At 47.4% G+C, this 13,610-nt stretch overlaps 1 protein-coding gene across 1 annotated transcript in view; it reads left to right on the top strand.

Moving 5' to 3' along the window:
- Window positions 1-1,048: 1,048 nt before the first annotated feature.
- ccdc175 (coiled-coil domain containing 175) overlaps window positions 1,049-13,610 on the top strand; it is a 253,696-nt gene continuing 241,134 nt past the window's right edge. Inside the window, exon 1 of the mRNA XM_070879130.1 lies at window positions 1,049-1,266. Coding sequence (XP_070735231.1) covers window positions 1,203-1,266 — 64 coding nt within the window. The 5' untranslated portion in view covers window positions 1,049-1,202. The remainder of the gene's footprint in view (window positions 1,267-13,610) is intronic.

Here is a 13,610-nt window from a genome sequence, read left to right on the forward strand (position 1 = left end):
CAACTACTCACTTCCCCCAGGTTTTTAATAGTTCCCACACCAATCCCGAACCCCAGCACTCCCTCCAAAACAATGCATGGGGACAATGTTCCTGCCACTTCGCTGCGAATTGATAGAGAGGGGCAGAGATCCACAATGTTCGACCTCCACTCGCTTTACTTGGGCCTGCGGTTTCAAAAGAAGGGAGGGGGCAGAATTTTCCTGCACCTGCAATAAGTTTTTTTTGTCACCGGCTGGTGCAGCAGTCAGTTTGCCGGGCCGCGATCCCGGGGGTTGGGGTCGGGTCAGTTTGGGGTCCCGGGAGTTGGGTCAGTTTGCCGGGCCGGGGGTTGGGGGTCGGGTCAGTTTGCCGGGCCGGGGGTTGGGGTCCCGGGGGTTGGGTCAGTTTGCCGGGCCGGAGGTTGGGGTCCCGGGGGTTGGGTCAGTTTGCCGGGCCGCGGTTCCGGGGGTTGGGGTCGGGTCAGTTTGGGGTCCCGGGAGTTGGGTCAGTTTGCCGGGCCGGGGGTTGGGGGTCGGGTCAGTTTGCCGGGCCGGGGGTTGGGGGTCGGGTCAGTTTGCCGGGCCGGGGGTTGGGGGTCGGGTCAGTTTGCCGGGCCGGGGGTTGGGGGTCGGGTCAGTTTGCCGGGCCGGAGGTTGGGGTCCCGGGGGGTTGGGTCAGTTTGCCGGGCCGCGGTTCCGGGGGTTGGGGTCGGTCAGTTTGCCGGGCCGGAGGTTGGGTTCCCGGGGGTTGGGTCAGTTTGCCGGGCCGCGGTCCCGGGGGTTGGGGTCGGGTCAGTTTGCCGGGCCGGAGGTTGGGGTCCCGGGGGTTGGGTCAGTTTGCCGGGCCGCGATCCCGGGGGTTGGGGTCGGGTCAGTTTGGGGTCCCGGGAGTTGGGTCAGTTTGCCGGGCCGGGGGTTGGGGGTCGGGTCAGTTTGCCGGGCCGGGGGTTGGGGGTCGGGTCAGTTTGCCGGGCCGGGGGTTGGGGTCCCGGGGGTCGGGTCAGTTTGCCGGGCCGGAGGTTGGGTTCCCGGGGGTTGGGTCAGTTTGCCGGGCCGCGGTTCCGGGGGTTTGGGGCCTCCGGCAGTTGGCGAGCGCCCGCGGTTGCCATGGAGATGTTTATTTCATTGACTGGAGGCCTCGCGGGAGTGGCAGAAAGTGAGCGGGGGAAGCGGCGCCCAACACCTAGCTCGGCACGGGCACCGGCACACAGCAGGAACTCACCATGAACCGGTGTCAGGCACAGCTCCCGACAGTGACGCTTGCCTTGCAACATCTCCGGGAGCTGAGTGAGTGAAGTGGGGGAGTGAGAGAGGAGGCGAGTGAAGGAGGGAGATGGTGGGAGAGAGAGCGGAAGGAGTGAGATGGTAGGAGGGAGGGGAGTGAGGGGGAGAGAGTGAGTGAAGGGGAGGGTGGTTTGGAGGGGAGTGAAGGGAGAAGGAAAGGAGGGGTGTGAGGGAGGGAGTGGAGGGGAGCAAGTGGGAGGAGGAGGAAAGAGGGGAGAGAAGGGTAGTGAGGGAGGGGAGGGACAGGAGTGAGTGAGGAGAGGGATGAGAGTGAGAAGAGTGAGGGAGGGGTGGGTGCATGAAGGATTGAGTGAAGGAGGGAGTAGGAGAGGGATGTGAGAACATAACAAATAGGAGCAGGATTTTTTGGCCTCTCGAGCGTGCTCCACCATTTAATAAGATCATAGCTGATCTGATCATGGATTCAGTTCCACTTCCCTGCCCGCTCCCCACAACCCTTTATTTCCGTAACGCTCAAAAATCTGTCTATCCCCAGTCTGCATCTGGGCAGGATCGGAACCAATGCCCTAGGGGGAGTGTTTGCTAGTGCTGTTGGGGAGGAGTTAGACTAATATGGCAGGGGGATGGGAACCTATGCAGGGAGACAGAGGGAAATAGAAGGGGGGCAAAGCAAAAGATAGAAAGGAGAATAGTAAAAATGGAGGGCAGAGAAATTCAAGGCAAAAAGCAAAAAGGGCCACATTACAGCAAGATTCAAAAGGGGCAAAGTGTGTTAAAAAGACAAGCCTGAAGGCTCTGTGCCTCAATGCGAGGAGTATTCGGAATAAAGTGGATGAATTAACTGCGCAGATAGCAGTTAACGGATACGATGTGATTGGCATCACGGAGACATGGCTCAAGGGTGACCAAGGCTGGGAACTCACCATCCAGGGTATTCAGCATTTTGGAAGGAAAGACAGAAAGGAAAAGGAGGCGGGGTGGCGTTGCTGGTTAAAGAGGAAATCAATGCAATTCTAAGGAAGGACATTAGCCTGGATGATGTGGAATCGGTATGGGTGGAGCTGCGGAATTCCAAAGGGCAGAAAACGCTAGTGGGAGTTGTGTATAGACCACCAAATAGTAGTAGTGAGGTTGGGGGACAGCATCAAACAAGAAATAAGGGATGTGTGCAATAAAGGTACAGCAGTAATCATGGGCGACTTTAATCTACATATAGATTGGGCTAACCTAACTGGCAGCAATGCGGTGGAGGAGGATTTCCTGGAGTGTATTAGGGATGGTTTTCCAGACCAATATGTTGAGGAACCAACTAGGGAGCTGACCATCCTCGACTGGGTGATGTGTAATGAGAAGGGACTAATTAGCAATCTTGTTGTGCGAGGCCCTTTGGAGAAAAGTGACCATAATATGGTAGAATTCCTTATTAAGATGGAGAGTGACAAAGTTAATTCGGAAACTAGGGTCCTGAACTTAAGGAAAGGTAACTTCGACGGTATGAGGTGTGAATTGGCTAGAATAGACTGGCAGAGGATACTTAAAGGGTTGACGGTGGATAAGCAATGGCAAACATTTAAAGATCACATGGATGAACTTCAGCAATTGTACATCCCTGTCTGGAGTAAAAATAAAACTGGGAAGGTGGCTCAACCATGGCTAACAAGGGAAATTAAGGATAGTGTTAAAACCAAGGAAGAGGCATATAAATTGGCTAGAAAAAGCAACAAACCTGAGGACTGGGAGAAATTTAGAATTCAACAGAGGAGGACTAATGGTTTAATTAAGAAGGGGAAAATAGAGTAGGAGAGGAAGCTTACAGGGATCATAAAAACTGACTGTAAAAGCTTCTATAAATATGTAAAGAGAAAAAGATTAGTAAAGACAAACGTAGGTCCCTTGCAGTCGGATTCAGGTGAATTTATAATGGGAAACAAAGAAATGGCAGACCAATTGAACCAATACTTCGGTTCTGTCTTCACAAAAGAAGATACAAATAACCTTCCGAATGTACTAGGGGACAGTGGGTCTAGTGAGAATGAGGAACTGAAAGATGTCCTTATTAGGCGGGAAATTTTGTTAGGGAAATTGATGGGATTAAAGGCCGATAAATCCCCGGGTCCTGATAGTCTGTATACCAGAGTACTTAAGGAAGTGGCCCTCGAAATAGTGGATGCATTGGTGATCATTTTCCAACAATCTATCGACTCTGGTTCAGTTCCTATGGACTGGAGGGTAGCTAATGTAACGCCACTTTTTAAAAAAGGAGGGAGAGAGAAAGTGGGTAATTAGAGACCGGTTTGCCTGACATCAGTAGTGGGGAAAATGTTGGAATCAATCATTAAGGATGAAATAGCAGCCCATTTGGAAAGCAGTGACAGGATCGGACCAAGTCAGCCTGGATTTATGAAAGGGAAATCATGCTTGACGAATCTCCTGGAATTTTTTGAGGATGTAATTCGTAGAGTTGTCAAGGGAGTGCCACTGGATGTGGTGTATTTGGACTTTCAAAAGGCTTTTGACAAGGTCCCGCACAAGAGATTGGTGTACAAAATCAAAGCGCATGGTATTGGGGGTAATGTACTGACATGGATAGAAAACTGGTTGGCAGACAGGAAGCAGAGAGTCGGGATAAACAGGTCCTTTTCAGAATGGCAGACAGTTACTAGAGGGGTGCCGCAGGACTCAGTGCTGGGACCCCAGCTCGTTACAATGTACATTAACGATTTGGATGAAGGAATAGAGTGTAATATCTCCAAGTTTGCGGATGACACTAAACTGGGTGGCGGTGTGAGCTGTGAGGAGGACGCTAAGAGGCTGCAGGGTGACTTGGACTGATTAGGTGAGTGGGCAAATACATGGCAGATGCAGTATAATGTGGATAAATGTGAGGTTATCCATTTTGGGGGCAAAAACACAAAGGCAGAATATTATCTGAATGGCGGCCGACTAGAAAAAGGGGAGGTGCAACGAGACCTGGGTGTCATGGTTCATCAGTCACTGAAAGTGGCACGCAGGTACAGCAGGCGGTAAAGAAGGCAAATGGTGTGTTGGCCTTCATAGCTAGGGGATTTGAAGATAGGAGCAGGGAGGTCTTACTGCAGTTGTACAGGGCCTTAGTGAGGCCTCACCTGGAATATTGTGTTCAGTTTTGGTCTCCTAATCTGAGGAAGGACGTTCTTGCTATTGAGGGAGTGCAGTGAAGATTCACCAGGCTGATTCCAGGGATGGCTGGACTGACATATGAGGAGAGACTGGATCAACTGGGCCTTTATACACTGGAGTTTAGAAGGATGAGAGGAGATCTCATAGAAACATATAAGATTCTGACGGGACTGGACAGGTTAGATGCGGGAAGAATGTTCTTGATGTTGGGGAAGAACAGAACCAGGGGACATAGTCTTAGGATAAGGGGCAGGCCATTTAGGACTGAGATGAGGAGAAACTTCTTCACTCAGAGAGTTGTTGACCTGTGGAATTCCCTGCCGCAGAGAGTTGTTGATGCCAGTTCATTGGATATATTCAAGAGGGAGTTAGATATGGCCCTTACGGTTAAGGGGATCAAGGGGTATGGAGAGAAAGCAGGAAAGGGGTACTGAAGGAATGTTCAGCCATGATCTTATTGAATGGCTGTGCAGGCTCGAAGGGCCGAATGGCCTACTGCACCTATTTTCTATGTTTCTATGTTTAAATATATTCAATGACCCAGCCTCCACAGCTCTCTGGGGCATAGAATTCCATAGATTTACCATCCTCTAAGAGAAGAAATTTCTCCTCATCTCAGTTTTAAATGGGCAACCTCTTATTCTGAGACTATGCCCCCTCGTTTTAGTTTCCCCTGAGTGGAAATATCCTCTCTGCATCCACCCTGTCGAGCCCCCTCATTATCTTATATGTTTCGATAAGATAACCTCTCATTCTTCTGAGCTCCAATGAGTATCGGCCCAACCGACTGAACCTATCTTCATAAGTCAACCCCCTCATCTCTGGAATCAACCTAGTGAACCTCTGAACAGCCTCCAATGCAAGTATATCCTTCCGTAAATACAGAGACCAAAACTGTATGCAGTGCTCCAGGTGTGGCCTCACCAATACCCTGTACAGTTGTAGCACAACTTCTCTGCTTTGATACTCCATCCCCCTTGCAATAAAGGCCACCATTCCATTTGCCTTCCTGATTACTTGCTGTACCTGCATACTAACTTTTTAGTTAGGGGGAGTGTTTGCTAGTGCCCTTGGGGAGGGGTTAAACTATATGGCAGGAGGATGGAAACCTATGCAGGGAGACAGAGGGAAGCAAAATGGGGGCAGAAGCAAAAGATAGAAAGAAGAAAAGTAAAAGTGGAGGGCAGAGAAACCCAAGGCAAAAATCAAAACGGGCCACATTACAGCAAAATTCTAAAGGGACAAAGTATGTTAAAAAGACAAGCCTGAAGGCTCTGTGCCTCAATGCGAGCAGTACTCGTAATAAGGTGGACGAATTAACTGCACAGGCAGCTATTAACGAATATGATATAACTGGTATCAGTACGGTGGAGGAGGATTTTCTGGAGTGCATTAGGGATGGTTTTCCAGACTGTTGAGGAACCAACTAGAGGGCTGGCCATCCTAGACTGGGTGATGTGTAACGAGAAAGGACTAATTAGCAATCTTGTTGTGCGAGGCCCCTTGGGGAAGAGTGACCATAATATGGTAGAATTCTTTATTAAGATGGAGAGTGACACAGTTAATTCAGAGACTAGGGTCCTGAACTTAAAGAAAGCTAACTTCGATGGTATGAGATGTGAATTGGCTAGAATAGACTGGCGAATGATACTTAAAGGGTTGATGGTGGATAGGCAATGGCAAACATTTGAAGATCACATGGATGAACTTCAGCAATTGTACATCGCTGTCTGGAGTAAAAATAAAACGGGGAAGGTGGCTCACAAGGGAAATTAGGGATAATGTTCAATCCAAGGAAGAGGCAAATAAATTGGGCAGAAAAAGCAGAAAACCTGGGGACTGGGAGAAATTTAGAATTCAGCAAAGGAGGACAAAGGGTTTAATTAGGAGGGGGGAAATAGAGTATGAGAGGAAGCTTGCTGGGAACATAAAAACTGACTGCAAAAGCTTCAATAAATATGTGAAGAGAAAAAGATTAGTGAAGACATAGAAACATAGAAACATAGAAAATAGGTGCAGGAGTAGGCCATTCGGCCCTTCTAGCCTGCACCGCCATTCAATGAGTTCATGGCTGAACATTCAACTTCAGTACCCCATTCCTGCTTTCTCGCCATACCCCTTGATCCCCCTAGCAGTAAGGACCTCATCTAACTCCTTTTTGAATATATTTAGTGAATTGGCCTCAACAACTTTCTGTGGTAGAGAATTCCACAGGTTCACCACTCTCTGGGTGAAGAAGTTCCTCTGCATCTCGGTCCTAAATGGCTTACCCCTTATCCTTAGACTGTGACCCCTGGTTCTGGACTTCCCCAACATTGGGAACATTCTTCCTGCATCTAACCTGTCTAACCCCGTCAGAATTTTATATGTTTCTATGAGGTCCCCTCTCATTCTTCTGAACTCCAGTGAATACAAGCCCAGTTGATCCAGTCTTTCTTGATAGGTCAGTCCCGCCATTCCGGGAATCAGTCTGGTGAACCTTCGCTGCACTCCCTCAATAGCAAGAATGTCCTTCCTCAGGTTAGGAGACCAAAACTGTACACAATACTCCAGGTGTGGCCTCACCAATGCCCTGTACAACTGTAGCAACACCTCCCTGCCCCTGTACTCAAATCCCCTTGCTATGAAGGCCAACATGCCATTTGCTTTCTTAACCGCCTGCTGCACCTGCATGCCAACCTTCAATGACTGATGTACCATGACACCCAGGTCTCTTTGCACCTCCCCTTTTCCTAATCTGTCACCATTCAGATAATAGTCTGTCTCTCTGTTTTTACCACCAAAGTGGATAACCTCACATTTATCCACATTATACTTCATCTGCCATGCATTTGCCCACTCACCTAACCTATCCAAGTCGCTCTGCAGCCTCACAGCATCCTCCTCGCAGCTCACACTGCCACCCAACTTAGTGTCATCCGCAAATTTGGAGATACTACATTTAATCCCCTCATCTAAATCATTAATGTACAGTGTAAACAGCTGGGGCCCCAGCACAGAACCTTGCGGTACCCCACTAGTCACTGCCTGCCATTCTGAAAAGTACCCATTTACTCCTACTCTTTGCTTCCTGTCTGACAACCAGTTCTCAATCCATGTCAGTACACTACCCCCAATCCCATGTGCTCTAACTTTGCACATCAATCTCTTGTGTGGGACCTTGTCGAACGCCTTCTGAAAGTCCAAATATACCACATCAACTGGTTCTCCCTTATCCACTCTACTGGAAACATCCTCAAAAAATTCCAGAAGATTTGTCAAGCATGATTTCCCTTTCACAAATCCATGCTGACTTGGACCTATCATGTCACCTCTTTCCAAATGCACTGCTATGACATCCTTAATAATTGATTCCATCATTTTACCCACTACCGATGTCAGGCTGACCGGTCTATAATTCCCTGTTTTCTCTCTCCCTCCTTTTTTAAAAAGTGGGGTTACATTGGCTACCCTCCACTCCATAGGAACTGATCCAGAGTCAATGGAATGTTGGAAAATGACTGTCAACGCATCCACTATTTCCAAGGCCACCTCCTTAAGTACTCTGGGATGCAGTCCATCAGGCCCTGGGGATTTATCGGCCTTCAATCCCATCAATTTCCCCAACACAATTTCCCGGCTAATAAGGATTTCCCTCAGTTCCTCCTCCTTACTAGACCCCCCGACCCCTTTTATAACCGGAAGGTTGTTCGTGTCCTCCTTCGTGAATACCGAACCAAAGTACTTGTTCAATTGGTCCGCCATTTCTTTGTTCCCCGTTATGACTTCCCCTGATTCTGACTGCAGGGGACCTACATTTGTCTTTACTAACCTTTTTCTCTTTACATATCTATAGAAACTTTTGCAATCCGTCTTAATGTTCCCTGCAAGCTTCTTCTCATACTCCATTTTCCCTGCCCTAATCAAACCCTTTGTCCTCCTCTGCTGAGTTCTAAATTTCTCCCAGTCCCCAGGTTCGCTGCTATTTCTGGCCAATTTGTATGCCACTTCCTTGGCTTTAATACTATCCCTGATTTCCCTTGATAGCCACGGTTGAGCCACCTTCCCTTTTTTATTTCTATGCCAGACAGGAATGTACAATTGTTGTAGTTCATCCATGCGGTCTCTAAATGTCTGCCATTGCCCATCCACAGTCAACCCCTTAAGTATCATTCGCCAATCCATCTCAGCCAATTCACGCCTCATACCTTCAAAGTTAGCCTTCTTTAAGTTCTGGACCATGGTCTCTGAATTAACTGTTTCATTCTCCATCCTAATGCAGAATTCCACCATATTATGGTCACTCTTCCCCAAGGGGCCTCGCACAACGAGATTGCTAATTAATCCTCTCTCATTACACAACACCCAGTCTAAGATGGCCTCCCCCCTAGTTGGTTCCTCGACATATTGGTCTAAAAAACCATCCCTTATGCACTCCAGAAAATCCTCCTCCACCGTATTGCTTCCAGTTTGGTTAGCCCAATCTATGTGCATATTAAAGTCACCCATTATAACTGCTGCACCTTTATTGCACGCACCCCTAATTTCCTGTTTGATGCCCTCCCCAACATCACTACTACTGTTTGGAGGTCTGTACACAACTCCCACTAACGTTTTTTGCCCTTTGGTGTTCTGCAGCTCTACCCATATAGATTCCACATCATCCAAGCTAATGTCCTTCCTAACTATTGCCTTAATCTCCTCCTTAACCAGCAATGCTACCCCACCTCCTTTTCCTTTTATTCTATCCTTCCTGAATGTTGAATACCCCTGGATGTTGAGTTCCCAGCCCTGCTCATCCTGGAGCCACGTCTCCGTAATCCCAATCACATCATATTTGTTAACATCTATTTGCACAGTTAATTCATCCACCTTATTGCGGATACTCCTTGCATTAAGACACAAAGCCTTTAGGCTTGTTTTTTTAACACCCTCTGTCCTTTTAGAATTTTGCTGTACAATGGCCCTTTTTGTTCTTTGCCTTGGGTTTCTCTGCCCTCCACTTTTCCTCATCTCCTTTCTGTCTTTTGTTTTTGCCTCCTTTTTGTTTCCCTCTATCTCCCTGCATTGGTTCCCATCCCCCTGCCATATTAGTTTAACTCCTCCCCAACAGCACTAGCAAACACTCCCCCGAGGACATTGGTTCCGATTCTGCCCAGGTGCAGACCGTCCGGATTGTACTGGTCCCACCTCCCCCAGAACCGGTTCCAATGCCCCAGGAATTTGAATCCCTCCCTGCTGCACCATTGCTCAAGCCACGTATTCATCTGAGCTATCCTGCGATTCCTACTCTGACTAGCACGTGGCACTGGTAGCAATCCCGAGATTACTACTTTTGAGGTCCTACTTTTTAATTTAGCTCCTAGCTCCTTAAATTCATTTCGTAGGAACTCATCCCTTTTTTTACCTATGTCATTGGTACCAACGTGCACCACGACAACTGGCTGTTCTCCCTCCCTTTTTAGAATGTCCTCCACCCGCTCCGAGACATCCTTGACCCTTGCACCAGGGAGGCAACATACCATCCTGGAGTCTCGGTTGCGGCCGCAGAAACGCCTATCTATTCCCCTTACAATTGAATCCCCTATCACTATCGCTCTTCCACTCTTTTTCCTGCCCTCCTGTGCAACAGAGCCAGCCACGGTGCCATGAACTTGGCTGCTGCTGCCCTCCCCTGATGAGTCATCCCCCTCAACAGTACTCAAAGCGGTGTATCTGTTTTGCAGGGGGATGACCACAGGGGACCCCTGCACTACCTTCCTTGCACTACTCTTCCTGCTGGTCTTCCATTCCCTCGCTGGCTGTGGACCCTTCTCCTGCAGTAAGACCAACTCGCTACACGTGATACTCACGTCATTCTCAGCATCGTGGATGCTCCAGAGTGAATCCACCTTCAGCTCCAACTCCGCAACGCGGACCGTCAGTAGCCGGAGGTGGACACACTTCCCGCACATGTAGTCGTCAGGGACACTGGTGTTGTCCCCGTGTTCCCACATGGTACAGGAGGAGCATATCACGTGACCGAGCTGTCCTGCCATGACTTAACCCTTAGATACACTTAAATTGCCGACAACAATGTTAAAAGTTACTGACTAATAAAGAAAAAGAAAAACTACTCACCAATCAGCAGCCAATCACTTACCACGTTGGTTGTGACTTCACCTTTTGATTTCCTTCTACTTCTACTAAGACAAACGTACGTCCCTTGCAGTCAGAATCAGGTGAATTTATAATGGGGAACAAAGAAATGGCAGATCAATTGAACAAATACTTTGGTTCTGTCTTCACGAAGGAAGACACAAATAACGTTCCGAAAATACTAGGGGACCGAGGGTCTAGCGAGAAGGAGGAACTGAAGGAAATCCTTATTAGTCAGGAAATTGTGTTGGGGAAATTGATGGGATTGAAGGCCGATAAATCCCCAGGGCCTGATAGTCTGCATCCCAGAGTAGTTTAGGAAGTGGCCCTAGAAATAGTGGATGCATTGGTGATCATTTTTCAACAGTCTATCGACTCTGGATCAGTTCCTATGGACTGGAGGGTAGCTAATGTAACACCACTTTTAAAAAAAGGAGGGAGAAAGAAAACGGGGAATAATAGACCAGTTAGCCTGACATCGGTGGTGGGGAAAATGTTGGAATCAGTTATTAAAGATGAAATAGCAGCGCATTTGGAAAGCAGTGACAGGATCGGTCCAAGTCAGCATGGATTTATGAAAGGGAAATCATGCTTGACAAATCTTTTACAATTTTTTGAGGATGTAACTAGTAGAGTGGACAAGGGATAGAACCAGTGGATGTGGTGTATTTGGACTTTCAAAAAGCTTTTGACAAGGTCCCAAACAAGAGATTGGTGTGTAAAATTAAAGCACATGGTATTGGGGGTAATGTATTGGCGTGGATAGAGAACTGGTTGGCAGACAGCAAGCAGAGAGTCGGGATAAACGGGTCCTTTTCAGAATTGCAGGCAGTGACTAGTAGGGTGCCGCAGGGCTCAGTGCTGGGACCCCAGCTATTTACAATATACATCAATGATTTAGATGAAGGAATTGAATGTAATATCTCCAAGTTTGCAGATGACACTAAGCTGGGTGGCAGTGTGAGCTGTGAGGAGGATGCTAAGAGGCTGCAGGGTGACTTGGACAGGTTAGGTGAGTGGGCAAATGCATGGCAGATGCATTAAAATGTGGATAAATGTGAAGTTATCCACTTTGGTAACAAAAACATGAAGGCAGAATATTATCTGAATGGCGGCAGATTACGAAAAGTGGAGGTGCAACGAGACCTGGGTGTCATGGTACATCAGTCATTGAAGGTTGGCATGCAGATGCAGCAGGCGATGAAGGCGAATGGCATGTTGGCCTTCATAGCTAGATGATGAGTATAGGAGCAGGGAGGTCTTACTGCAGCTGTACAGGGCCTCCTCACCTGGAATATTGTGTTCAGTTTTGGTCTCCTAATCTGAGGAAGGACGTTCTTGCTATTGAGGGAGCGTAGCAAAGGTTCACCAGACTGATTCCCGCGATGACAGGACTGACATATGAGGAGAGACTGGATTGACTGAGTCTGTATTCACTGGAGTTTAGAAGAATGAGAGGGGATCTCATACAAACATATAAAATTCTGACGGGACTGGACAGGTTAGATGCAGGAAGAATGTTCCCGATGTTGGGGGAGTCCAGAACCAGGGGTCACAGTCTAAGGATAAGGGGTAAGCCATTTAGGACCGAGCTGAGGAGAAACTTCTTCACTCAGAAAGTTGTTGACCTGTGGAATTCTCTACCGCAGGGAGTTGTTGATGCCAGTTCGTTAGATATATTCAAGAGGGAGTTAGATATGGCCCTGACGGCTAAAGGGATCAAGAGATATAGAGAGAAAGCAGGAAATGGGTACTGAGGTGAATGATCAGCCATGATCTTATTGAATGGTGGTGCAGGCTCGAAGGGCCGAATGGCCTATTCTTGCACCTATTTTCTATGTTTTTGTGTTTCATGCACAAGGACCCTCAGGTCCCTCTGTACTGCAGCACTTTGCATTTTTTCTCTATTTAAATTATAATTTGCTTTTCTATTATTTCTGCCAAAATTTTCCCACATTATATTCCATCTGCCAAATATTTGCCCATTCATTTAGCCTGTCTATATCCCTTTTCAGATTTTTTTGTGTCCTCACAATTTTCTTTTCCACCCATCTTTGTATCATCAGCAAACTTGTTACATTACACTCGGTCCATTCATCCAAGTCATTAATATTGATTGTAAATCGTTGAGGCCCCAGCACCAATCCCTGTGGCACCCCACTAGTTACTGTTTGCCAACCGGAAAATGACCCATTTATCCCGACTCTCTGTTTTCTATTAGTTAACCTATCCTCTATCCATGCTAATATAGTACCACCAAGCCCGTGAACTTTTATCTTGTGCAGTTACATTTTATGTGGCACCTATCGAATGCCTTCTGGAAATCCAAATACACCACATCCACTGGTTCCCCCTTATCCACCCTGCTCGTTACATCCTCAAAGAACTCCAGCAAATTTGTCAAACGTGATTTCCCTTTCATAAAACCATGCTGACTCTGCTTGATTGAATTATGCTTTTCCAAATGTCCTGCTGCTGCTTTCTTAATAATGAACTCCAGCATTTTCCCAACAACAGATGTTAGGCTAACTGGTCTTTCGTTTCCTACTTTCTGTCTGCCTCCTTTTTTAAATAGGGGCGTTACATTTGCGATTTTCTAATCTGCTGGGACCTCCCCAGAATCCAGGGAATTTTGGTAGATTACAACCAATGCATCCACGATCTCTGCAGCCACTTTTAAGACCGTAGGATGCAAGCTTTCAGGTCCAGGGGACTTGAAAGAAAGAAAAAGACTTGGATTTATATAGCGCCTTTCATGCCCATCGGAGTTCTCAAAGTGCTTTACAATCAATGGAAGTACTTTTGGAGTGTAGTCACTGTTGTGATGTAGGAAACGCAGCAGCTAATTTGCGCACAGCAAGCTCCCACAAACAGTAATGTGATAATGACCAGATAATCTGTTTTTGTTATGTTGATTAAGGAATAAATATTGGCCAGGACACCGGGGATAACTGCTCTGCTCTTCTTTGAAATAGTGTCATGGAATCTTTTCTGTCCACTTGCGAGAGCAGACTGGGCCTCAGTTTAACGTCTCATCCGAAAGATGGCACCTCCAACAGTGCAGCACTGCACTGGAATGTCAGTATAAATTTTTGTGCTCAAGTACCTGG

Source organism: Pristiophorus japonicus, chromosome 4 (assembly GCF_044704955.1).
Source record: "Pristiophorus japonicus isolate sPriJap1 chromosome 4, sPriJap1.hap1, whole genome shotgun sequence".
Classification (NCBI taxonomy): domain Eukaryota; kingdom Metazoa; phylum Chordata; class Chondrichthyes; family Pristiophoridae; genus Pristiophorus; species Pristiophorus japonicus.